The following is a 24,231-nucleotide window of genomic DNA, read 5'->3' as shown; positions in this document are numbered from 1 at the left end:
TTGGACCTACTATGGGGCAATCACATAGCAGAGAATTTCAATACAGCTGGCTAAAGGCAGGGAGTTTCTGTGACTCATCTTGGAGAAGAGAATTCTGTCCTTTGAGGAGGGAATGATGATCCAAGAATAAGGGATAGAAACCAAATCTACTTCCTTATACACAGATCTCATAAAGTCTCACCTACATGAATCCATCTACACAGGGAAGCAGGTCCTGCTCCCCCAAAACCACTGACTGCCCACACGCTCTGGGTGGCAGATTCAGCAGTGGCATCACTGATAAGTTGGGCAGCTGCTCTCAAATTACCAGAACCATCCATCCCACTGGGACATATCAGGGTACACAGCCCATTCATCCTACAACATCAGTTCAATACTGTGTTCTGTGAAATTCTCACTAATTCTTTCAAAACACCAAGCTTGGAAAGTTGTACACAGACCTTTCTCATTCTGAAAGTCATAGCCAATATTCTACAGCTGGTGGGTCCTCAGCAGGTGCATTCCATCTGCGGGATGCGGTGTTAGTGGAAAGCTACTCAACTAGCAACTTCTCAGAACCTAACTCCAGGTGTGACTGCCTTTATCCAAAGCTGTTCTGTTTGGGAGTGTGATAGCAGGCAGCATTTAGAGACTGATAAGGGCTATTACAGCCATGACTTGGCCCATACATATATTAGCAGCAGTTCATCCTTGCTGCTCTACACCGTCCACTCATCCTGCCTTCCCCACTGACTTGGGAGCCAGGAAGATCCACGAAGTGGCTGCTACTCAGCCTGCTGGCTCAGAGTGCATCGTCCACAAGTGAGCCTAGAGTCAGGCTGTGGAAAGAGCGGCTTCAAGAGGCAACTTACAGCACTCTGCCGCCTCCCATCCCCCCTTCCCTTCCTCCCTTTGTTCCAACATCTTGAGCCTTCCTTCACTGACTCTCATTCTGCCCTTTTTGGTGGCCACAATGCATGTGGTTAACAGCCCAGGCCCCTGATGCAACCAGAGTTTGGCTTCAGCCCTATAAATGGCCAGCAGTCACCTCCCCTCCATGCACTGTGGGGTAACAGATAGGAGCTTCTCCCCTCCTCCTTCTCTCTCAGACCAATTTCCTCGTCCTCCGGCTTCTGTAGCATCCCCCCAAACATGATCCATGCCCAGTGGCCGCTCCTCCCGTAACCATGCCTGCACCAATGCTCTGCCCCAGGGTCCCCCTGGTCAGAAAGAAGTCCTTGAGGAAGAACCTGATTGAGAAGGGCTTGCTGAAGGACTACCTGAAAACTCACACCCCCAACCTGGCCACCAAGTACTTCCCCAAAGAGACCTTCGCCTCGGTGTCCACTGAGAGCCTGGAGAACTACCTGGAAGCGAGTGCATGGGCAGGGGAAGGGGCAGCCACAAGGACTGAGCCAGGAGCAGAGAGGGTGAACAAGGGGCCTAGATAACAGCCTGGGACTGTGCTCTGGTATCAGTAGCCCTAGGATAGTTGGGAAAACTCATAATCAAATTCATCACTCATTCATTCCTTCAACATTTATTTATACTGAATTCCCTGTTACATGTCAGGTTATGTGCTGGGCCCAAGAGGACAATAGTGAGGAAACACAGTTGGGTAGCGGAACAAACAAAGATTATCTCACTGAGCCTCAGTACCCAATAAGAAGTCAGACTAGGATGAGAGCCACCAATTGAAGATGTCAATCAGGGAGTAATTAGCTCCTGCAAGGCAGGGAGGCCTCCTGGGAGCAGTGAAGAAAGAACAGGAGTTTCCAGGTGGGGAGAGATTTCCAGAGAGCTCAATCTGTGGGCACAGGGAGCCAAGCACATGTAAGGAAGGAAAAACAGAGTACAACGGAAAGGTGGAGATGGAAGGGCAGTGGTGCCAAGATAGGCTGTGGGCTCATGAGTGGGGCAGACCACCCTAAGTCCAGAGGACAACACAGCATGAACCTTAATTACTGAAGATTGATCTCAATCAATTGGGTGGTATTATCAAATTTGAGCCTCAAACACTATATGATTATTTTATTTGGGAAGCAATGGCATGCTCTGGACTTCAGTACACACCATGTGTACTCCATGTAAATAGCACATGGCCAAGGGCACAAAGCAGCCTTGCCTGTGGTCAAGGGGAGGCCTCTGAGATCCACCAGACCTGCTGCAAATGGGGACTATAATACCTCCAGGTCTGGTGATCTCGGGCAAGTGATTTACATTCTCTAATTCACAGCATACAGGCCTATAGACTTGACCCACTCATGGTGACCATCCATGGGAGGACCAAGGCATTAGTACCACAGAGCTTCTGGGAGTGCTTAGCACAGACCCTTGGCAGAGCATTTTTATTCATTTCAAAAATACTTACAAAACACCTGCAAATGCCAGAAGCCCTGCACATGCTGAGGTCACAACAATAAGCAAGCCAAAGTCCTGGGGCTTATATTTGAGAGAGGAAGACAAACAAATCAGCTTGTGAGGTGAAGTCAAATTAGAAAAGCCAAAAGGCATAACTATTTAATTAATTTATTAGAACAGAGGCAATAACGGAGTAATCAGAGAAGACATCGATGGGGAGTGGAGACAAGGGCAGGGTTTTGAAGGAGGGTGCACTGGGTGGGGAGGAGAGAAGAGGGAAGGAGAAGATGGAGAGGTGAACAGCGGAGCTGGTCTCTAGGAAGGACTGAATGGGATATCCCAGGTCCTTGAGCTGTGCTGTCCTGGTCCTGGCAGGCTGAGTCCTTTGGCACCATCAGCGTTGGAACCCCCCCTCAGGAATTCAGTCATCTTTGACACTGGCTCCTCCAACCTGTGGGTGCCCTCCACCTACTGCTCCAGGCTTGCATGTGATGAGTACTCTGCCCTCCCCTTGATGCCCAGCACCAGCTGATGCTGGGAACCCTGACCACTCAGACTTCTCACAGCTCTCACTCCAGGCCTTGCCCAGGCAGCTACTAAGACTCAAACACAGGACATAGTGCTCTATCTCTGGGGGATAAGAGAGGAATCAAACATGGTCAGATAGATTCATAGAGCAAAAAGCCTGTGGGGGTCCGAAGTCAGGCTTTGCCAAAGGGCTCCAGGCTGGCCATCCACGCTGAGCCCCATGTGACACAGATTTAAAGTTGGGCTGGGCACGGATTTAACCCTAAGGGTAAAGCTAAAAGCTTGCCATGGAATTCTGAATCCAATTAAACTTGGTGGTAACAATGCCATTTTACATGTTAAAGTGATCATATTAAGTGTTCAATTGATCATATAGATAGGATTAAATGTCAAAGGGATCACACAAATAAGATCAAGTGTCTGGTAATAAAAATATAATTAAAAAGGAGAAAATGTTCCAACATGGGAAGCAGGATACACAGCAGACTGATAGAATGACAAATGCCCTAAACAGCACTCTGACCTCAGAATCAGCCTTTAAGGCACTCTGGACTGGCTGATAAGCCCATGAGAGCATTTCAGGCTTGGAAAGCCAAGACACAGTGGCAAAAAATAGAATTCCTAAGTGAAGGATCTCTGTGAGGGAGACCCCAGTGGAAAGAAGAATGTACTTTTCTCTGAAGGGAGGAGAGAACTTCCACTTTCTTATGGCCCTATCTAATTACTGATGGAGTTTGTAGACTCAAAGGGCTTCTACAGCCTTGGCAGTGCATGGCAAGAGCCTCAGGTGATCACCAATGTCATAAATAACAGTGTTAATTGTTAAATTAACAACAGGAGTCACTGTGCACTTATTTCCCATGCAGGACTTCTATCCTCAATGAGTTGTATTATGAGAATTAACTGTAAAATTTGTTCTGTTTCGTGTGTGTGTGTGTGTGTGTGTGTGTGAAACTTTTGAAATCTTTACTTAGTATAGAGCTGGTCTTCTGAGTACGAAGTTAATTGAAAATGAATCTCAATGGAGAACGGGACTGGAAATGGGAGAGGGAGGAGGAGGTGGGGTGAGAAGGCAGGTATGGTGGGAAGAATCACTGTATTCCCTAAGTTGTACTTATGAAATTTGTACTCATTAAATAAAAGGTTTCTTTGGGGGAAAAAAGAATGATAGAATTCTACAATGTGTAAATGGTATTCTCATATTCTCATTGGCAGTTCCTCCAGGAGGACTCAGATGAAAGTCCCATCCAGGTCTTAAACTTTCTAGGGAAACAAGGATACAGAGTTTCCCCAACCAAAGATCAAATTTCTAAACAAGAGGTGAATACTTAGGACATAATCTGACCCCAGGAAAGTGTGCTTCACTTAAGAGAATGGAGGATTTATTATGAAGAGGACCAACACAGACACACACACACACACACAAAAGCTAATGGTGGGCTCTTGAAGAATATGGATTCCATGATTGGGATTGATAGCTAAACACTGTTAGGGGCTTTATGTGTACTTACTTTAGTGGACAAAGGAATGGCAGAAGCCTTACAAAGGATTAACAGTGACTGCAGCACTAGTAACTGTACTAGGTACAAGTCAGTCACTATGATTGTAGCAGAGAAAGAGGGGGTGCTCTAGGTTACAGACTCAGAAACTAGGTCCACATCCATGACCATTGGCATACTTATCTAAACAGATAGTTCCAGTGGCTGCAGGATGACCTGCAAGCTTAAGGACCATTGCTACTACAGCACTTTTGGTGGTGCAAACCATCAAGCTGACTTTGGGACAGCCATGTTAAGTTCAAACTCCACACCAGGTGCAAGATTTTCATAAACTAAAGGACATCAATGACTAACAAGAGGATGCCTCACTAAATAGCAGGCTCTTTGGCTACACCCATCTAAATTAATCCTCAAGGTATTTCATTTTCACGAGATTTTTTGTCCTGTCCTGTATGGATTTCTGTAGTTCATGCATTTGTTTTTGATAACTTTTAAATGTTCTTATCATAAATTTTTTGAAATCTGATCTTGCATTTCTTCTATCTCATCACCTTCATAGTCTTGTATTGGAGTGTCATGTTCATTTGGGAGCGTCACAATGTCTTCCTTGTTCCTGTTTCCTCTGTTTCTGTGTTTGTTGTTTGGCATTGTGGAGATATTCTTTGGTTTCTTCTTTTTTTTTTTTTTTTTTTTTTCCTCACTGTGGTAGCTTTTCTCGTTATACTATGACTCTAGATTAAGTGGACTGTCTGCTTTTGGTGAATCTCTAGAGGCTTGTGGTGGGTGTGGCCAGAGAGCTCTGTGCAGTTCTTCAGGGTTAAGGGTGTGCCAAAGGTGACACACCCAGGTTTGGCATGGTAAATCTCTCTTTTTTTTTTTTTATTCAAAAGGGAAGTAATTCTGCTCAGCTGAGCTCTTCTCCTTGATGGCAATCAGTGCCTGAGCACTAGCCCCAGTGGGTATAATATTCATCTGCTCTGTCCAAAGGACCACACAAAGGATCTGTGCAGTCCTCAGTGTAAGCTCAGATTCTTCTACTACTTGAGTCTTTTTGGGTGCACACAGAAAACAACTCTTCCTTCTTTTGTGGACCAATGGAAGATCTCAAATACCTCTTGAAAAAGAAAAAAGATAAGTAAAATCTTGATTTTTTGTCATATTAAGGCTGTTTCACTTTATAGCAGACTTGTTTTACCTCTCTCTTCTGATTCTCTCTAGAAGTTGCCACTGGCAGGAAAACTCCTTAGTGAGTCTTTCTATCATAATAGCAAAAGATCCTGCTATGCCTCATGATACCATTTAAAAAATCTGCCTATTAGGGGCCGGCGCTGTAGCACAACAAGTTAACCCCCTGGCCAGTAACCCATATGGGTGCCAGTTCAAGACCCGGCTGCTCCACTTCCAATCCAGCTCTCTGCTATGGCCTGGTAAAGCAGAAAATGGCCCCTGCACCCATGTGGGAGGCCCAGAAGAAGCTCCTGGCTCCTGGCTTCAGACTGGCACAGCTCCAGCCATTGCAGTCATCTGGGGAGTGAACCAGCAGATGGAAAACCTTTCTCTCTCTTTCTCTCTCTCTCTCTCTCTGCCTCTGCCTCTATGTAACTTTGCCTTTCAAATAAATAAATAAATCCTTTTTAAAAAATGAAGATACAGAAGATGCATCATAATTACTCAGCATCCCCTTAAGACTAAGAGTTGGAAATCTCTGAGCAGGTGATGATATGGGATAGACAGACAGCTAGGGAAGGATCTGCTGAGCTGCAAGTATGTGGAATTCACAAGACCCTATCCCATGTGACATAATATCCTCCTGCTTGTCAATCACCAGACAGACAGACAGACACACACACACACTTCATGTTTCATCCAGGATGATGGGGGGGGGAGGTGCCATGAGGATATGTATACTAAGCTCCACCTGAAAGTATTTAAATGTATCATAAAACTCCCATGTGGCTTTATGCCCTTAGAGATATTACCTCAGAACTCATAAAAGAGGCCAATGATTGAATGGAGACCTCTCTCTTGTGCCAGAGACTACAATAGGAAGGATTTGGGGCAGCATTTCTCCAATGGGCTTTGATAGCAAAATGTTTCATTAAAAACACAGTTTCAAACTAAGTATGGAACATACTATGTTCTAGGCCAAGGTTCATAAGACATAGATGCCAATCAGACTCAGAAATTTTGCCACGATCTGTTTCATTTTAACTCTCCTTAACTTGATGTCAGTTTTTCCTCTGTGCTAGGATACCTATCTACTAATATGTCAACAGAGCAAAGCCTTAACAACAGACTTGGGGAGGGAGAAGAATGAATACTCAAGATAGAAGACAAATCTTCAGAAATAGCTCAGCTCCGAAGAAAGGAGGAAAAATTAGAAAAACCAAAAGCCGTATTCAAGATTTATGGGATACAATGAAATGACCAAGCATCATGCCCTAGGAGTTCCTGAAGGTGTGGAAAGAGATGATGGATCAGAAGACATATTCAATGAAATAACAGCAGAAAACTTCCCTAATGTGGAGAAAAATAGCTATATCCAAGCACAAGAAGTACATAGAATTCCTATAGGCATGATCAGAACAGATAATCACCACGACAAATTGTAGCCAAGAAAAAGGCCTGATCTTTTTCTGCACCACTGCCTGGCCTGCTTACAAAATAGAGGACAAAATAGAGGACGGAGAAAGTTGTCTTCCAGAGGGCTATACAACTAGAAGCCATCATACTCCAGGCAGTACATCCGATGAGGCCCCAGGAAAATCTGCATTCTACCAGGGACCTTGAGATCATCCCTCAGAGAAATGCTCCACTCTATCCCTCGATGACACCCCTTCTCATCATGAAGCATCCTGGGAAGCAGGCACCCCAGACCCCCAACAGTAGTTAGGGCCCATTCTTCTGAGGGGTGGAATGTGAAGCTAGATTGGTTAATGGGCAGTTAGTTAGGTCCATTAAATGTGCCTGATTTTACCAAGGATAGACACTCCCTTCTGATAAGCTATTATTGTGCTCATACTCCGATTGGTTAAATCTAGGTCTGGTTTTCAGAAAGGGACCAATCGGAGAAAGGCACTTCATGGAAAAAGGAGACTCCCACAGGATTAACTGTCAGTCCCTCCCTTGGAGCCTCCACCTTGATTGTTGCAGCCTGACCCTCCCTCACCTATTGCTTCCTTCCTGCCCACAGGTGTTTATGCTGAGGACAGGCCTATAACACTGCCTACCAGCCCAGGGATTCATTGCAGAGGCTTCTTCCCAGGGCCTCCAACTTGCAGAGCCCTCTCTAGCATCTGCCCTTCTCACTTTGTCTCCCAATGCCACCGGCCACCAGGGGATCACAGGTGACCCCACCCAGCCCAGCCCTGGCCTGGTACAGGCTTCTCTGTCAGCAAGGGGTTAACTGGATTCCCTCTTCCCACAGGTGAGAAGGGCAAGAGCAGGGCAGCCTGGGGAAACTGAGACCACCTTTTACCAGGAAACCTCAAGAGGCAACAGGTGGCACAGTCCCAGGGGAGCCCCAGTCCCCAGTGAGCCTCCTCCTTTGTAGGCTGCCTCCGCATAGGTCACAGGCAGCTTTGGGGTCCAGGGGTGATCCTGGAGTACACAACTGCTTAATCCCACAGCACTAGGAAATGCCTTAAGGGAGCGTCTTCTATCCAGCCATGGGGGTGTGCATCCCCACCAAGAAGCTGTGGGAGAGAGCCTGTGGCATAATGCCCCTGGTCTGCCCCAGAACCAGCCTTCTCCCCTGGGTCTCCAGCACACTATCCTCTATCTAGTCTCCCAAGCACAGACCCTGCTTGCATGGTGGCCTCTTCCTCCCTTGGGGTCTCCCCAGGGTGCTGCTGGGAGCCAGGGTGGGTGGTGGCCATAGGGGCTGCATGGACTCTGGAGGTAGAGGGAGAGGGTCTATGAAGGAGCTGCAGTTGATAGGACCGTGCTGTCTCACCAGAGATTCCTGGGAGCTTTGCCCAAATACACATCACCATGAGAGGCAGGCCCCTGCAGTTCCTCTACAGTAGACGGGAACTTGAGAGACAGGGACTGATGCATGTGGTGCCCCCCTGGTGGCCAAGGTGGCTCTGGACAAGCTGCTGGGAGCAGACCCCAAGGGCTGCAGTACCCTGGGCCAGAACCTGCCCCTGCCTCCAGAAGAGAGGATCCAGAAGGAACCACAAAAGGAAGAAGGCAGCTTAGCAAAAGCCTCTGCCTGGATCTCACGGTGTCTCCTTGTACAGGGCATATAGCTCCTCTGAGTGTAATTTCCACCTGGCTTTTCCTATGAACCTAACACTGCTCTAAAAAGTACAGTTTACTGAAAAGCATGTTAAAGTCTGAGGAGTCTCGGGCATCTTCAGAGCCTAGTGCACAGGTAGGAAGAGGCTACATTAGAAGCAATCAGAGGGGGAGGCAGGGAGAGAAGAGAAAACATCAAAGGTGTGAGCAGGAGACGGTGCATTCAAAAGCTAGAATGTTTCTATGTTAAAAAAATAAAACACACATTGTAAGGCTGGTTGCAAATTCCATAAGTAGGCTAATAACACAGAATCATACACTCCAATGCGTAAGTGGTGTGGGACAGGAATTCTATCTAAGGAAACCTGTTCTCTCTCACACACACGCATGTTCTCTTAAATTAATCAGAAGTAAACAGTTCTGATTCTGCTTCAATTAAAAAGTTGTTTTTCCTTTAAAGGAGCTCTTGTTAGGAGGAGGCATGATAAACACAGCCTAAGTCGTGTGTGCCAGGAGAAGGGGATGGGCTCTGTCCGTCCTCTCTTTGGGCCTCAGTTTCCCACCTAGAGGCAGGAGAGCACAGCACAAAAGAGCACAGGGTCAAGATAACAGAGAGAGACCCAGGCTTCAGTCCAATAGTCCCCACCAGAAACTGAACTTATCAGAGCCTCTATTTGCCCACCTGCAGAACTGAGAGAGCAGCAAGAACTATAGCCAAACACTGCTGTGAGCTTGCGAGTGAGATAACATGGCTAAAATGCTCAAGAGACTCAGCACATCGGCTGCCAGACTGTCTCAGAACTCAGGAGCATGGACAGTGAACAGCTTGCAGAGGAGTGTGCACTGGTCAAAATGAAATAAAATCTATAAAGTTTCCAATCTTCTTAACCTAGTGGACTTCTGGGCTCAGTGGGGCTCCCCAGCCCAACAGCACTAGCAGGAGTCCATTACCCACAGAGCTGTAGAGTTGTCCACAGACAGACCATAACTTGCAGAGGTAAAAGGAGTTTAACAGACAAATTTTCTAAGAGGAAATTCTAGCCATGAATCAATTTAAAAATTCACCATTTTCCTAAAGGATTAGAAACTGTAAAATCAGCCACTTGGAAGGTACTTTATGCATATAGTAAACTGGAAAAGATAAAATCCTAAGTGTACAGTATGGTGGACACATGGGGAAGGAGTGTCTATGCAGGAGTTTTTCCTTCCTTAGGACCCCATCTGGGACACTGATGTGGGCTCAAGGAACTGCTCCTGACGCCCATGACCCAGTGACTGCCCTACACCCACACAGTCCAAGTGAACACCTGGCCATTCACCACCTTCCTTCCTCACAGCTGCAGTCAGCAGAGGGACAGGACACAGCAGCCCCCGAGAGCCATGGCCTACCTGGAAGCCTTGGATGATGGCAGCTGGTCTAACTCACCCAGGCACACTGGGTAACACTGCCTGTTGGGGTAGAAAGAGTAGGGACAGGTGATGGGGCAGTCCACTAAGACCAGCTGCAGGACACAGAAAATCCACAAGGCCCTTGCTCATGGCAACTGATGGGCACTCAGAAAAACACAGGTCACGGAGCCACTGGGTGCCTCTCAGAACAGTCAATGACGCAGGAAACAGCGGTGCAGTGAGGAGGGCATCAGTCAGTGCAGCCCATCATCTCACAGGCACACAGGCCCCACAGAGATGGATCTGGCCTTGGCTGTGAGCCCCTGCCTGCAGGTGCCTGTGGAACAAATGTAAGCACTGTGCAGGAAAGGTGAGCACCAAACACCCAGGAGAAAGAACAGCCCAAAGCATTCAAACAGTGTCAACATGAAGTGGGTCCCTCATAGGCCACACACATGTGCGCCCCAAGTTTCTTGGTCTCTCTTTGGACCTGGTCCCTTTCTACACACTCCTTATACCAGGAGGGGGTTTCACCACAGCAAGGAGCAAGGATCTGTTTTCATTTTTCCAGTTCAAAATTATGCTGATCCCTAACATGCCTTTTTGCTCCAAAAAGAAGTCTGGCTTAAGAGTCAGAAATGCATGATGGGACTTCTATAAATTCATGGGATGGAGTGCCCATTCAGGTCCTAAATGTTTCACTTCTGATTAAGCCTCATGGGAAAGCAGCAGATGATGTCCCAAGTGCTTGAGTCTAGTCACCGATGTGGGAGACCCGAATAGCAATCAGCTCCCACTTCAGCACTCACTTCACCAGCAGTGAGAGCATAGGATACTTCTCTCTATCTCAGTCTCAATCTCTACCTCTGTCTTTGTGTGCATGTCTGTATGTGTGTGCTTCTCAAATAAATAACTAATAAAAACTATAACATTTCTCCTTACACCTACTAAAATTAAAATGGATGCCAGGTGTTGACAAGGTCATGAAGCAACTGGAAGCTCCCATACATTACAGACATAATTAAATGATACAATCACTTTTTATCTGTGTAGCACTTTCTACTAAAGTTACACAAATGCCTCACTGTGACTCAACAACTCCACTCATATATATTCCAAACAAAAGCACAGACATATGTGCTCCAAAAGACATGTAGAGAGTCTTCAAGGACCACTGTTCATAAGAACAACAACTGAAGCCTCCCCAACTGTCTATCAATTGAAGAAGTGATCAATAAAATACATATTATCATAGTGGAATAACACATCGCAAGAAAAATAACCAACTTACAACTACACACACCACAGACAGATCTCACAAACATGATTCTGAGCAAAGAAGTGAGACACAAAGCACATGTTATACAGTGCCATTTATCTAAAGTACAAAACCAGGCAAGGTGAACACATGCTGTGTGAAGTTAGAGCAGTGATATTCTTTGTCTAGGGGGCTGCTGGCAACTGGCAAGAGCCTGTGGTAACTTTGGGGCTACTTGCAATGCTTTGTGTCTCCATCTAGATTGTGGTTGCTGGTGCTGTGGTTTGAACATGGTTGTCCCTCTGAAACCAAGCAGGATTTTTAGTCCCTACACTCTTAAATTGATGATATTAACTGGGTGGAAACTTCATCTACCTCCAGTGTTTATGGGTAAGGCCTCTGGGAAGTGATGGACTAGATTAGGTCATTAGAGTGGCACCCCCATGACTGAATTCTGGTGACTTCATAAGAAGAGGAGAAAGACGCAGACATGCGCACTCCCTCCCCTAGACTTATAATGCCCTGGACCACCTCAGGCCTCAGCCAGTGAGTACTCCATCACCTGGGCTGTGCCAGTGGGAACTGCCCCATCTAGAACCATAAGCCAAAATAAATCTCTTTTCTTTGTAAAAATTTGCATTCCCCTGATATCTTTCTATCATAATAACAATCTGACTCATGGATGTGCTCAGTTTGTAAAAATCCATCAGATATTCCTTTTTTTTTTTTTTTTTTTTTTTTTTGATAGGCAGAGTTAGACAGTGAGAGAAAGAGAGAGACAGAGAGAAAGGTCTTCCTTACGTTGGTTCACCCCCCAAATGGCCGCTACGGCTGGCACGCTGCGGCCAGCACCTGCACCGATCCAAAGCCAGGAGCCAGGTGCTTCCTCCTGGTCTCCCATACGGGTGCAGGGCTCAAGCACTTGGGCCATCCTCCACTGCCTTCCCGGGCCACAGCAGAGAGCTGGACTGGAAGGGGAGCAACCGGGACAGAATCCAGCGCCCCAACCAGGACTGGAACCCAGGGTGCTGGCGCCACAGGTAGAGGATTAGCCAGGTAAGCCGCGGCGCCAGCCAGATATTCCTTTATGATATGCACTTTTCTCTGTGTGCATATTACATTTGAAGAAAAGTTCAGGGTGTGGCGATGTAGCAATAGCAGGGTAAGCTGTTGTCTGAGATGCCAGAATACTATACTTAAGCACTGGTTCAAGTCCCACCTGCTCTACTGAAAATTCAATTCCATACTAATGTGCCTGGTAAAGTGTTGGAGGAAGGAAGAAATGATTGGGCTCCTGCCACCCACATTGGAGACCCAAGTACAGTTTCTGCTCCTGGCTCAGCCTGAAGCAGCGTGGGGCACTGTGGCCACCTGAAGAGTAAACCAGTGGATTGAAGATCACTCTCTTTCTACTGCTCTTTCCCTCTCTATCACTCTGCCACTCAAACAGGTAACAAATATTTTTAAAAGTAAATAAAAGCTTAAACATTATGTAGACTTACAAGAAATCACTTGGAAAATACATAAACATTTCATTTTTCTTTTAAAAGCAAGTGTGTGTTCTATACAATTTGGTCCCAAATTTGTAAATAAATAAACATATTCATTTATAATATTAATTTTGGTTAGTTATGAATAATGGGGATATGAATCATTTTTAAAATATTTCCATTTCTCTTTATCTGACAGAAAAACAGTGATATTCTCCAAATGTGTGCAGCACATGTGTCTGGGCCAGGCTGAAATCAGGGGCCCAGAACTCTCTGTGAGTCTCCCATTTGGGCAACAAGAACCCAAGTTCATGAGCCATCCCTGGCTGCCTCCCAGGTGTACATTGGCAGGAAGCTGCAATTGTAGCAAAACTAGGACTCAAACTCAGGGACTCCAACATAGGATGTGGACATTCCAAGCAGAAATGTGACCACTGAACCAGATACTTGCACTTAAAATTTTTTATTTACCTATAAATACTCTACACTAACCATTCATGAAGGGCTGGCATTGTGGTGGAGCAAGTAAAGCCACGACCTGGGATGCCAGCATCCCATATGAGCACAGGTTCATGTCCCAGCAGCTCCACTTCCAATCCAGCTCCCTGCTTATGGCCTAAGAAAGGCAGCAAGGGACCACATGACCTCCACTACCCACATGGAGACCTGGATGAAGCTCCTGGATCCTGGCTTCAGCTTGACGCAGTCCTGGCCAATGCAGCCAACTGGGGAGTAAAGCAGTAGTCAGGATCTTTCTCTGGGGGCCGGCGCCATGGCTCACTTGGTTAATCCTCCACCTGCGGTGCCGGCATCCCATATGGGCACCGGTTCTAGTCCCAGTTGCTCCTCTTCCAGTCCAGCTCTCTGCTATGGCCTGGGAGGGCAGTGGAAGATGGCCCAAGTCCTTGGGCCCCTGCACCCGAGTGGGAGACCAGGAGGAAGCACCTGGCCCCTGGCTTCAGATCAGTGCAACACCGGCCATGGTGGCCATTTGGAGAGTGAACCAACAGAAGGAAGACCTTTCTCTCTGTCTCACTGTCTATAACTCTACCTGTCAAATTAAAAAAAAAAAAAAGATCTTTCTCTGTAACTCTGATTTTCAAATAAATGAATAAAGTTTTTTTTTAACTTTTATTTAATGAGTATAAATTTCCAAAGTACGGCTTATGGATTACAATGGCTTCCCCCCCATTAACGTCCCTCCCACCCGCAACCTTCCCCTTTCCCACTCCCTCTCCCCTTCCATTCACATCAAGATTCATTTTCGATTCTCTTTATATACAGAAGATCAGTTTAGCATACATTAAGTAAAGATTTCAACAGTTTGCTCCCACACAGAAACATAAAGTGAAAAATACTGTTTGAGTACTAGTTATAGCATGAAATCTCAATGTACAGCACACTAAGAACAAAAATCCTAGATGAGGAGTAAGTGTACAGTGACTCCTGTTGTTGACTTAACAAATTGACACTCTTGTTTATGGCATCAGTAATCACCCTAGGCTCTTGTCATAAGCTGCCAAGGCTATGGAAACCCCCTGAGTTCACTGACTCTGATAATTTTTAGACAAGGCCATGGTCAAAGTGGAAGTTCTTTCCTCCCTTCAGAGAAAGGTACCTCCTTCTTTGATGACCTGTTTCCACTGGGATCTCACTCTTGGAGATCTTTCATTTAGGTGTTGTTTTGTTTGTTTGTGTTTTTTTTTTTTGTTTTGTTGTTGTTGTGTTTGTTTTGTTTTGTTTTTTGTTTTGTTTTTTTTTTTTTTTTTTTTGCCAGAGTGTCTTGGCTTTCCATGCCTGAAATACTCTCATGGGCTTTTCAGCCAGATCTGCATGCCTTAAGGGCTGACTCTGAGGCCAGAGTACTGTTTAGGACATCTGCCATTCTATGGGTCTGCTGTGTATCTCACTTCCCATGTTGGATCATTCGCTCCCTTTTTTATTCTCTCAGCTAGTATTTGCAGACACTATTCTTGTTTATGTGATCCCTTTGGTTCTTAGTCCTATCATTATGATCAATTGTGAACAGAAATTGATCACTGGGACTAGTGAGATGGCATTGGTACATGCAAACTTGATGGGATTGAATTGGAATCCCCTGGTATGTTTCTAACTCTACCATTTGAGTTATTCCCACTCTTATATTTAACAGAGATCCCAAAAGTCAATTTCAAATAAAGGAAGAAGTCAAGCATGGTCAGTGAACAGAGATGTGCCAGAAAGACTGTGTTAATTACAGAGTTCAACCAACGGTACTAGAACAAAAAAAAATACTAAAATGAATAAAGATATTTTAATAACATCATATATGAGAATACATCATCATGTTCATTGAAAATATGTTTTGCTAATAATTATGCACAGATGTCAAGACCTTTGTGCATCAGGATAAATGTATCTTTTAATTACATTTTCCATGAACTTGTTGTCCCTTCATGCTACAGGCATATGTGAACCAAGAATAAATGAAATGTTATACCTGCCTGCATCTCTGGAAGAGCAGCTGGGTCTGGGCTCAGAAATGGAGAGCAAGGTGCTCCTCTGTGATGGGAAGACCATGCCCTGGACTGAGACCCTGATGGAAAGCTTCTGGGAGACCAGCTATCTCAGGGATAAACAACCCCTTAGCACCTATCATTCTTTTTTCTTTTTTGACAGGCAGAGTGGACAGTGAGAGAAAGAGAAACAGAGAGAAAGGTCTTCCTTTGCCATTGGTTCACCCTCCAATGGCCGCCGGCACAGCACACTGATCCGAAGGTAGGAGCCAGGTGCTTCTCCTGGTCTTCCATGCAGGTGCAGGGCCCAAGCACTTGGGCCATCCTCCACTGTACTCCCGGGCCACAGCAGAGAGCTGGCCTGGAAGAGGAGCAACCAGGACAGAATCTGGTGCCCCAACCGGGACTAGAACCTGGTGTGCCGGCGCCGCAGGCGGGGTGTCGCTCCCCCTCTTCGTGGAGGAACGACACTAAACCCTGCCTAGGCTTCATATCCGAGTCACGGCACCATTATGTCGCTCCCCGTCTTCGTGGAGGAACGACACAGGACCCTGCGCTGTTCTTTCGTCTGCTCGGCCCTCCCCGGGTTTGCTGCTGGTTCTTCCCGGGTTGGCTACCAACCCTTCCACCTCAGTGGAAGGGCGGTTCCCCCTAGCCACTTTCCCCACTTCCGCGGGGGAGCGGCACACCGCCGGCTGGCTCTCTCGGGGGCTGCACAGGTGTTCCTTCAGATAGGTGTTCCCTCTAGATGTTCCTGGTGCATGTTGTCTCTCTCCTCCTTTATAGTCCTCTTCCACCAATCCCAACTCTGCTACCCACACGCCGAGTATGCTGCTCTCCTCCAATCAGGAGCAGGTCCTACAGTTTATTGGTTGAACTGGAGTCAGCTGTGTAGAAACTGTCTCCTCCTCTCCCAGCGCCATATTGTGGGAGAGCAGATGCATAGAATAAGTCTTAATTCCAGTAACTTAGTCTAGTCCGAGTTGCTCCCAGTTGCTCCCCACACGGGGGATTAGCCTAGTGAGCCGCGGCGCTGGCCAGCACCTATCATTCTTACGTTCTCCATCTCTGCCTTGCCAGGAATTGTTTATTCAACCTCATTCCATTGCTTTATCTGCTATGTTCACAGAAGACTGCTGAACACCTGGGATCTTGGCAACAGTGGCCTGAATTATAGACTCTACGCCCAGTGCTCCTCAAAGCCAGGCACTGCCACAGTGAGTGCCAGGCAGGGCTAACGGCAAGGTAAATGTTGTTGTCTAAACGTTCCGCTGGACCAGCCCAGCACAGTGAGATTACACAGATTCCTAACTGGCAGCCCAGGATCAACCCTGATGACCAGACAGCCCTGGAACTGGGATTCCTCCTCTGTCTTCTAAGAGCTCAGATAAAGGGGTCCATGGAGATGGCCTCTCTGAGCACTTCTAAGATGGTCATTATAGGGCCAGCGCCGCGGCTCACTAGGCTAATCCTCCGCCTAGCGGCGCCGGCACACCGGGTTCTAGTCCCGGTCGGGGCGCCGGATTCTGTCCCGGTTGCCCCTCTTCCAGGCCAGCCCTCTGCTGTGGCCAGGGAGTGCAGTGGAGGATGGCCCAGGTGCTTGGGCCCTGCACCCCATGGGAGACCAGGAAAAGCACCTGGCTCCTGGCTCCTGCCATCAGATCAGCGCGGTGCGCCGGCCGCAGCGCGCCGGCCGCGGCGGCCATTGGAGGGTGAACCAACGGCAAAGGAAGACCTTTCTCTCTGTCTTTCTCTCTCACTGTCCACTCTGCCTGTCAAAAAAAAAAAAAAAAAAAAAAGATGGTCATTATAGAATGTCTACTTTCACAATAACCCATGGACAGAAACCACTTGCTGCACCACAATGCCAGCCCTTCATGAATGGTTAGTGTAGAGTATTTATAGGTAAATAAAAATTTTAAGTGCAAGCATCTGGTTCAGTGGTTACATTTCTGCTTGGAATGTCCACATCCTATATTGGAGTCCCTGAGTTTGAGTCCTAGTTTTGCTACAATTGCAGCTTCCTGCCAATGTACACCTGGGAGGCAGCAGGTGAGGCAGTCTTCCCAGACCAGAGCTGTTCTGAGATTCAGAGTCCAGTCCTGCCAGTGCCACCCTTGGTTATGAGAGCCTGCACTGACCACTTAAGCCATCCATCTACGTCAATGGGGATAAAGCAGAAATAGTGATTTAAAACAAAAAAAGATCATGTATCACAAAGTGTTCAGAAGAGTATAAAAAATCAATGAAATTCAAGTATGGTATTGATGAAGCTTTGTGGAAACCCCTTCCAATGATGCCAGTTTCCCCCTTAAATCACTCACATTGTCTGGAAGTGGCCCCAAGCAGGGAAGAGTGCAAGGCTTCCCAGTGGGATTTGGTAGACTTCTCAGGATGTTTCTAGGCCTGTTTTCTATTGGTGATAACAAATTAATACATATTTAACTCTCAGCACCTATATTTTTTAAGGTCATGGTTTCTGGGTGGTCATGAATCTAGGGTCAGCTTGTGAGGGTTCTCTGTGTTGGGGTTTCACAGGGCTGCTGACCACAGTTCAGCCAGGGCTGTGGTCTCATCTGAGGCTCAATGGTGGAACGATCTGTTCCACACTCACCAGGTCTGGGGAAGATTCAGTTCCTAGTGGATTGTCAGACAGGGGCCCTCAGTCTAGCTGTTGGCTGAGGCCACACTCCATGCTTTCCTGTACAGGCCTCTCCATGGAGCAGCTTGCTTCTTCAGAGCCAGCAGGAACAGAGTCCACATGGAGTCAACAAGGAGGGCAGAAGCCCCAATCCTATACAATGCAACCACACCACTGATGTCTCATCTGCTCTGCTCTAACTTATTGGCTAGAAACAAGTCATGGTTCCTGCCACACTACCTAGGAATAGATTACCGAAATGCAAGAATATCCATGGGCAAAGATAGCTGGGAGCTGTGTTATTCGTTACAAAAATGAAATTCCTGAACCAAGCTACTTTTTTTTCTAACAGGCAGAGTGGACAATGAGAGAGAGAGAGAGAGAGAGAGACAGAGAGAAAGGTCTTCCTTTTCTGTTGGTTCACCCTCCAATGGCTGCTGCAGCCAGCATGCTGCAGCTGGCGCACCGCGCTGATCCAAAGCCAGGAGCCAGGTACTTCTCCTGGTCTCCCATGGGGTGCAGGGCCCAAGCACTTGGGCCTTCTTCCACTGCACTCCGGGGCCACAGCAGAGAGCTGGACTGGGAGAGGGGCAACCGGGACAGAAGCCGGCACCCCAACCAGGACTAGAACCTGGTATGCCAGTGCCGCAGGCAGAGGATTAGCCTATTGAGCCACAGCACCAGCCCAAGCCAAGCTACTTTTGAGGCAAAGAGATTTATTCATCTCACGGTGTTAATAGTCAAAGCCCAAATACATAGGGCAGGAACAGGTTCTGACGAGGGACCCATAGTGGATGGGGAAGCATGTGCAGAAAAAAGGATCACATAGCAAGCCCAGAACCAGACTCAGGCTTTCATAGCAGCCTTCACACGAGAACTGATGTCTAGGGGCACATTTGACCTACAGATCCAAGGGCCTGCCTCGAGGCCTCACCTCTTAATGGTTCCACACCCTCCAAACACCACACTGGGGACCAAGCTTTTGACACATGGCCTTTGTGGGAAGTCCAGCATCCAAACTGATACTCAAACCATAGCAGGATCATCCTAGCAACTGTCTGCCCTGCTCCTTGAAGTCTGTACCTAAGCACGTCAGCCAACTGTGGGTATTAAAATCTCTCACGCAGGAAGAATTAATTGTCTCTCCCAATCCAAAGCTGCCTTCAAGGTGATCCTGAGCTCCTCCATGTGGGAATGCAGGAGGCATCCTGTTCTCTCTCCTTTCCCTTGTCTTGTGAGCTGTTTATGGGACACTGGAGAACCCAGGGACTCCCCATACAGTCCCAGAATCAGTTTTAGGAAGAAAGAGTTACCCTATTTGTACTGTTCCTTGCATTTCTGTGATAGCTTGACACTGTACAAACCATTTCCATGTTACTTTGACTCTTCTTGGTATCAGCCTCCCCATTAGAGAGTCTCTCTGACATGGGGGAAGGGCTATCTCAGGGGCCAAGATCATTTCAGTCCTTCAGTCACGGTGGTAGCTGCAGTCAAGGATCCACAAGGAAGGAAATGCCCCTCAAGAGGGAATTCTCCAGTCCAAACTCCCAGCAGGCTTTGCTGGGAGGTGTTCACAGGCTGCTCCCCCAGCCCTAGTCTAGACTCCACATGGTCTACCTCCCAGTACTGAAGCCTCCACTCCACACTTTGAGGTATTGGGAAAAGACTTTGGCTGCCAGGTTGCAGGTCCAGTTGAAATCACAGAACAGATTCACCTGCTTCAAGATTCACAACTTGTAATAAGAAACACGCCCCAATCCAACATCCATCCATAACAGCTTCAGGTGAAAGGCAGGTGACTGCTTCACAGGCAGCCTGTCTTCATGTCCCATATCTTGTATTGTATGTCATCAACTTTCACTCTCATTACTGCAGCCTCTAGCAGGACTTTACCGCCAGGTTCAGTTTACAACACTGAGTAAAGGAAGTATCCATTACTCAGTCAAACATCATGTCTGTTCCCAACCAGACTTTAGGTACAGGAAACACAACTTCTACACATAAAGCCTGTCACACCACTCCAGCTTCCATATCCTATCCATTCCCACGTTCATTAAGTTTCAGTTCCAGGGTCTTCCCCACCCCCAGCATGAATCAAGCAGCCTGGGCCCTTTTGTCCACTGTTGTCTTGATGAATAGCCTGACTGTTGCACCAGACCATGTTGGACCATATTTCTCATTGGAATCTTCATCTTTGGACTTTTTAAACCTCCCCCAATGGCGCTAAGTGCAGCAAACTTGTTTGGACTTGTTTAATGCTAGGTGACCAACAGGAGCTCCCTTGCAACCTTCCAGTGTTGTACTAAAACCTGGTGAGGTTCTTTGGTTTTCTTATTTTGTGGTAAAAAAAATTATAATGAGCCTACAGGACTCAACTGAGATGATACCAATTGTGTTGGTGACATCAAACAATCAAAATCAGGAGCCAGTAGAACCTGGACATCATTCCCTCTACCAGACTTCATCAGGGGGTTGACATCAGTGTCACAGAGCCCAACTTGTTTGATCTGCAGCATGTTGGCCTTGACATCTACAATGAACACAGGTACGTTGCTCTTCTTAATGGCTGACTCAGGGTCAGAGGAACTAGATAAAGACATTCTGGTCCAGCATGTTTCTCCAGGGGACACCCTTCCAAGGATATTGGGGCAGTCGCTAAGGTGCAGTGTCTTGCTCCACAGGAACCAAGTGGATGTGTGGAACCAACAGCCCATTTTCCCTTCATTTGAGCCACTACAGAATGCAATAACCATGGTATGGTGCATTTTGCTTTATTTCTTTTATGTCTGCACTTCTTTCTCTGTCCAGTGAATTACCTCCCCATAGGATGGGACTTTGACCTCTAGTAATTGACTGCAGAAGAACTGCACACACCGGAAATGACCATGCAGCCACCCAGGGACCACAGGTTCCTTCCGACACCTTCTGGCTCTTTTCCCTCTCAAACCCCAGCTTCTTGAGTCTCAGCCATTCCAGCAGATCCCACTTCACTGAACCAACACTGTGTAGACTCAGTCTCAGACTCAGTTACTCCTACAACCCCGACCCAACACAGCTCACAGCAGACGCCAGATGTGCAGGACTTTCCCCGCACCCCAAACAACCAACTCTGCAGCCACTAACACCAGCTGGACATCCACACATTTAAATGGGCTTGGTTCTCACCCATTGTGCCCTACTGTCTGGAAGCCCTGTGATCCTGGTTTTGGGGGAGGTTTGTGAGGAGTTCATTTCACAGGCATGATTGCTTATAGACTGGGAGGGGGTCCAAGCATGGACACTTCAGCCTACCTACCTCCCATGGCTATGGCAGGACCCCTCTGGGGTAAGGGATATGGCCTTAGATCATACTGTGGACAATCATCCAGCATAGAATTTCATCATGGCTGGCTAAAGGCAATAGAGATTAGAGTTTCTGTGACCCACCTAGGAGAAGATAATTCCAGTTTCAGGAAGGAGTGATGAGCAAAGAACCAGTGAGAGAAGCCAAAACTATCCCCATATATACACACTCCATAATATCATAACATATGCAGCCATCTATACAGAGAAGCGTGTCCTGATCCCTAAACTACACACTGGACACACCCTCCAGGGTGGCAGATACAGCAACAACACCCATCACTAAGTTGGGCAGATGCCCTCTAGGAACCCTGTATCTGTCCCACTGGGACAAATTGGGGTACTTGATCTCCTTCAACACCAGTTCAGTGTTGTGTTCAGTACACTTCTAACCAATTCTGTCAAAACAGCAAGCTTGGAGGCTATAACATGGGCCCTGCTCTTACTGTAATTCATAGCCACGACTCAATGGCTGGCGGCCTCTGGGCAGGTGCACTCTAATCATGGGATGCAGTGTTAGTGGACAGCTACTGTACAGGCACCTTTTCAGAACATGACTGCAGGCAGGGCTGCCTTATCAGAGGCTGTTCTGTTTGGGAGTGTGATAACAGGTGGCATTTACAGACAGATAAACGTTAATACAGTCATGAGTTGGCCCGCACATATATAAACAGTAGCTCTTGCCTTCTGCTGCACACCTTCCACTCGTCCTGCCTTCCTCGCTGACTTGGGAGCCAGGAAGAACCATGAAGTGGCTGCTGCTCCTTGGCCTGCTGGCGCTCTCTGAGTGCATCATCCACAAGTGAGTGTGGCATCATCAGGCAACCAGAAGAGAAACTCCAGAGGCAAATTCCCAGTCCTCTGCTGCCTCCCATGTCCCCTTTCTTTTCTCTTCTAGTTTCCTCCTTCCCTTCCTCCCAGTCTTCAATATCTGAGTCTTCCTTCCTGGTATCTCTTTCTGCCCCTCTGGGGAGGCCACATCGCAGTCGTGGTTTACAGCCCAAGCCCTGAGTGCAGCCAGAGTTTGGTTTCAGCTCCATCACTGGCCAGCAGTCACCGTATCTCCATGCACCGTTGGCTAACAGATGGGACCTTCTCGCCTCCTCCTTCCTTCTCTCTCAGACCAATTTCCTTGTCTTCCAGCTTCTGTAGCATCCCCTTAGTAGGATCCTTGCCCAGTTATCCCTCCTCCTCTAACCATGCATGTGCCAATGCTCTGCCCCAGGGTCCCCCTGGTCAGAAAGAAGTCCTTGAGGAAGAACCTGATTGAGAAGGGCTTGCTGAAGGACTACCTGAAGACTCACACCCTCAACCTGGCCACCAAGTACTTGCCCAAAGCTGCCTTCGACTCAGTGCCCACTGAGAGTCTGGAGAACTACCTGGATGTGAGTGCATGGGCAGGGGGAAGGGGCAGCCACAAGGACTGAGCCAGGAGGAGAGAGGGTGTCTGGGGGGAATGGATGACAGCCAACGACTGCTCCCTGGATCTCAGCAGCCCAGAGCTGTCAGAAAAACTCCAATCACAATTTTCGCTCTCACTTGTTCTTCATTCAATTGTTTATTCATTCAATGCTTATTTATACTGAGTGCTCTGCTATGTGTCAGGCCTTGTGTTGGGACCAGAAGGCAGCACTGAGAAATGTAATACAGTAGGAGAGAAAGACAACCTCACTGAGCCTCACTACCTAGTGAGAAATGAAACTAGGATGAGGGGCACAAAGTGAGGGTTCATTTGCTGAGTGAGTGGCTCCTGTAGGAGAGGGAGGTCTCCTGGGAGCTGTGAAGGAAGAACAGGAATTTCTAAGAGCAGGGAGGGAATTCCAGAGAACATGAGGACTCCTGCTAACCCATGCCCAGAGGGAGCCAAGTGCATTTGAAGGAGGAAGAAGAGGGTGTGAGAGAAAGACACAGTGGGAAGGATGGTGGTGCCAAGCGAGGCCGAGGGGCTATGGGTGGGGAAGACCACTAAGAGGCCAGGTTTGACTTGGCCTGGACCCTAAATGCAACAGATTGATCTGAATCACTGGAGTGGTATGATCAGGTTTGAGTCTCAGAACCTCTCTGACTCTCTCATTTGGAACCCAATGGCCAGCCCTACAGTAGACACTGTGTGTCTTCCCTATGCATAGCACATGGCCAAGGGCACAAAGCAGCCTTTCCTATGGTCAATGGCTAGGCCTGTGAGATCTACCAAACCTTCTGCAAAGGGGGGGCTGTAATGCCTGCAGGCCTGGAGATCTTGGGCAACTTGTTCACATTCTCTGAGCCTCAGAACAGATCCACTAATGGCCACCATCCTCAGGTAGTTGCAAGTCATTAACACAATAGAGCTTCTGGGCGTGCTTAGCATAGGCTCAGCTGGCCCTTGGTAGAGCTCAGAAATATCAGTCCATTTGTCCATTTCACAAATGTTTACGAAGACCTATGAAGGGCCAGAGGCTCGGCATATGCTGGGAACAGTAACTAGAGCCAACCAAGTCTAGGGACAGAAACAAGTGTGTGAGATGAACTCAGGTCATGAGAGGGGACACAAAGCATAACTATTAATTATTTAACTAACCAGTGGGAAGAAGAAAAGTTGGGGAGGGGGAAATTTGGATAATGTGATCAGAGAAAGTTTCTTGGTAGAGGTGACATTGGATGAGAGCTCTGAATGAGGAATAAGGAGTCAGCCAAGAGAAGATCCAGAGGGAAAAAAAAAAAAAAAAAAAAAAACCATTTTCCTAGCACAATGAATACCCAGAGAAAAGGCCCTGGGATGGAGCTCGTGGTTGTCTGAGAACAGTACAAAGCCAGGGTGACTGCAGTAGAGATGGTAGGGAGGAAAGTGCTGACACTGAGAATAAAAATACTAATAGACCCTTTTCTTGAAATTTGCTGTTCACAACAAGGTTTAGAAATTAGTTCCAATGTTGAAGTGACTTGTATGTCTCCTGATCAGCGAGAATGATCTGGTTGGGTGCCACTGTTTACACCCCATCCTCTGAGAAGGTGTGCTCTCCAGGAG

General features: G+C 47.3%; 1 protein-coding gene across 2 annotated transcripts in view; it reads left to right on the top strand.

Moving 5' to 3' along the window:
* The first annotated feature begins 637 nt into the window (after window positions 1-637).
* The window catches only part of LOC100354986 (pepsin-3), a 28,450-nt gene continuing 4,856 nt past the window's right edge, over window positions 638-24,231 (top strand). The window contains exons 1-2 of one of the 2 annotated variants that reach the window (XM_089308158.1): window positions 638-801; window positions 22,450-22,609. In XM_089308158.1, coding sequence (XP_089164284.1) covers window positions 653-801; window positions 22,450-22,609 — 309 coding nt within the window. In that variant the 5' untranslated portion in view covers window positions 638-652. Of the gene's footprint in view, window positions 802-21,871; window positions 22,027-22,449; window positions 22,610-24,231 lie in introns of those variants that run through there. The other variant, XM_070051241.2, reaches the window with a different exon arrangement.

This window comes from Oryctolagus cuniculus, chromosome 1 (assembly GCF_051225735.1).
Source record: "Oryctolagus cuniculus isolate XC-2025 breed Fujian yellow rabbit chromosome 1, ASM5122573v1, whole genome shotgun sequence".
Classification (NCBI taxonomy): domain Eukaryota; kingdom Metazoa; phylum Chordata; class Mammalia; order Lagomorpha; family Leporidae; genus Oryctolagus; species Oryctolagus cuniculus.
The sequence above is the reverse complement of the archived record's forward strand: the minus strand, read 5'-3'. Positions and strand labels throughout refer to the sequence as shown.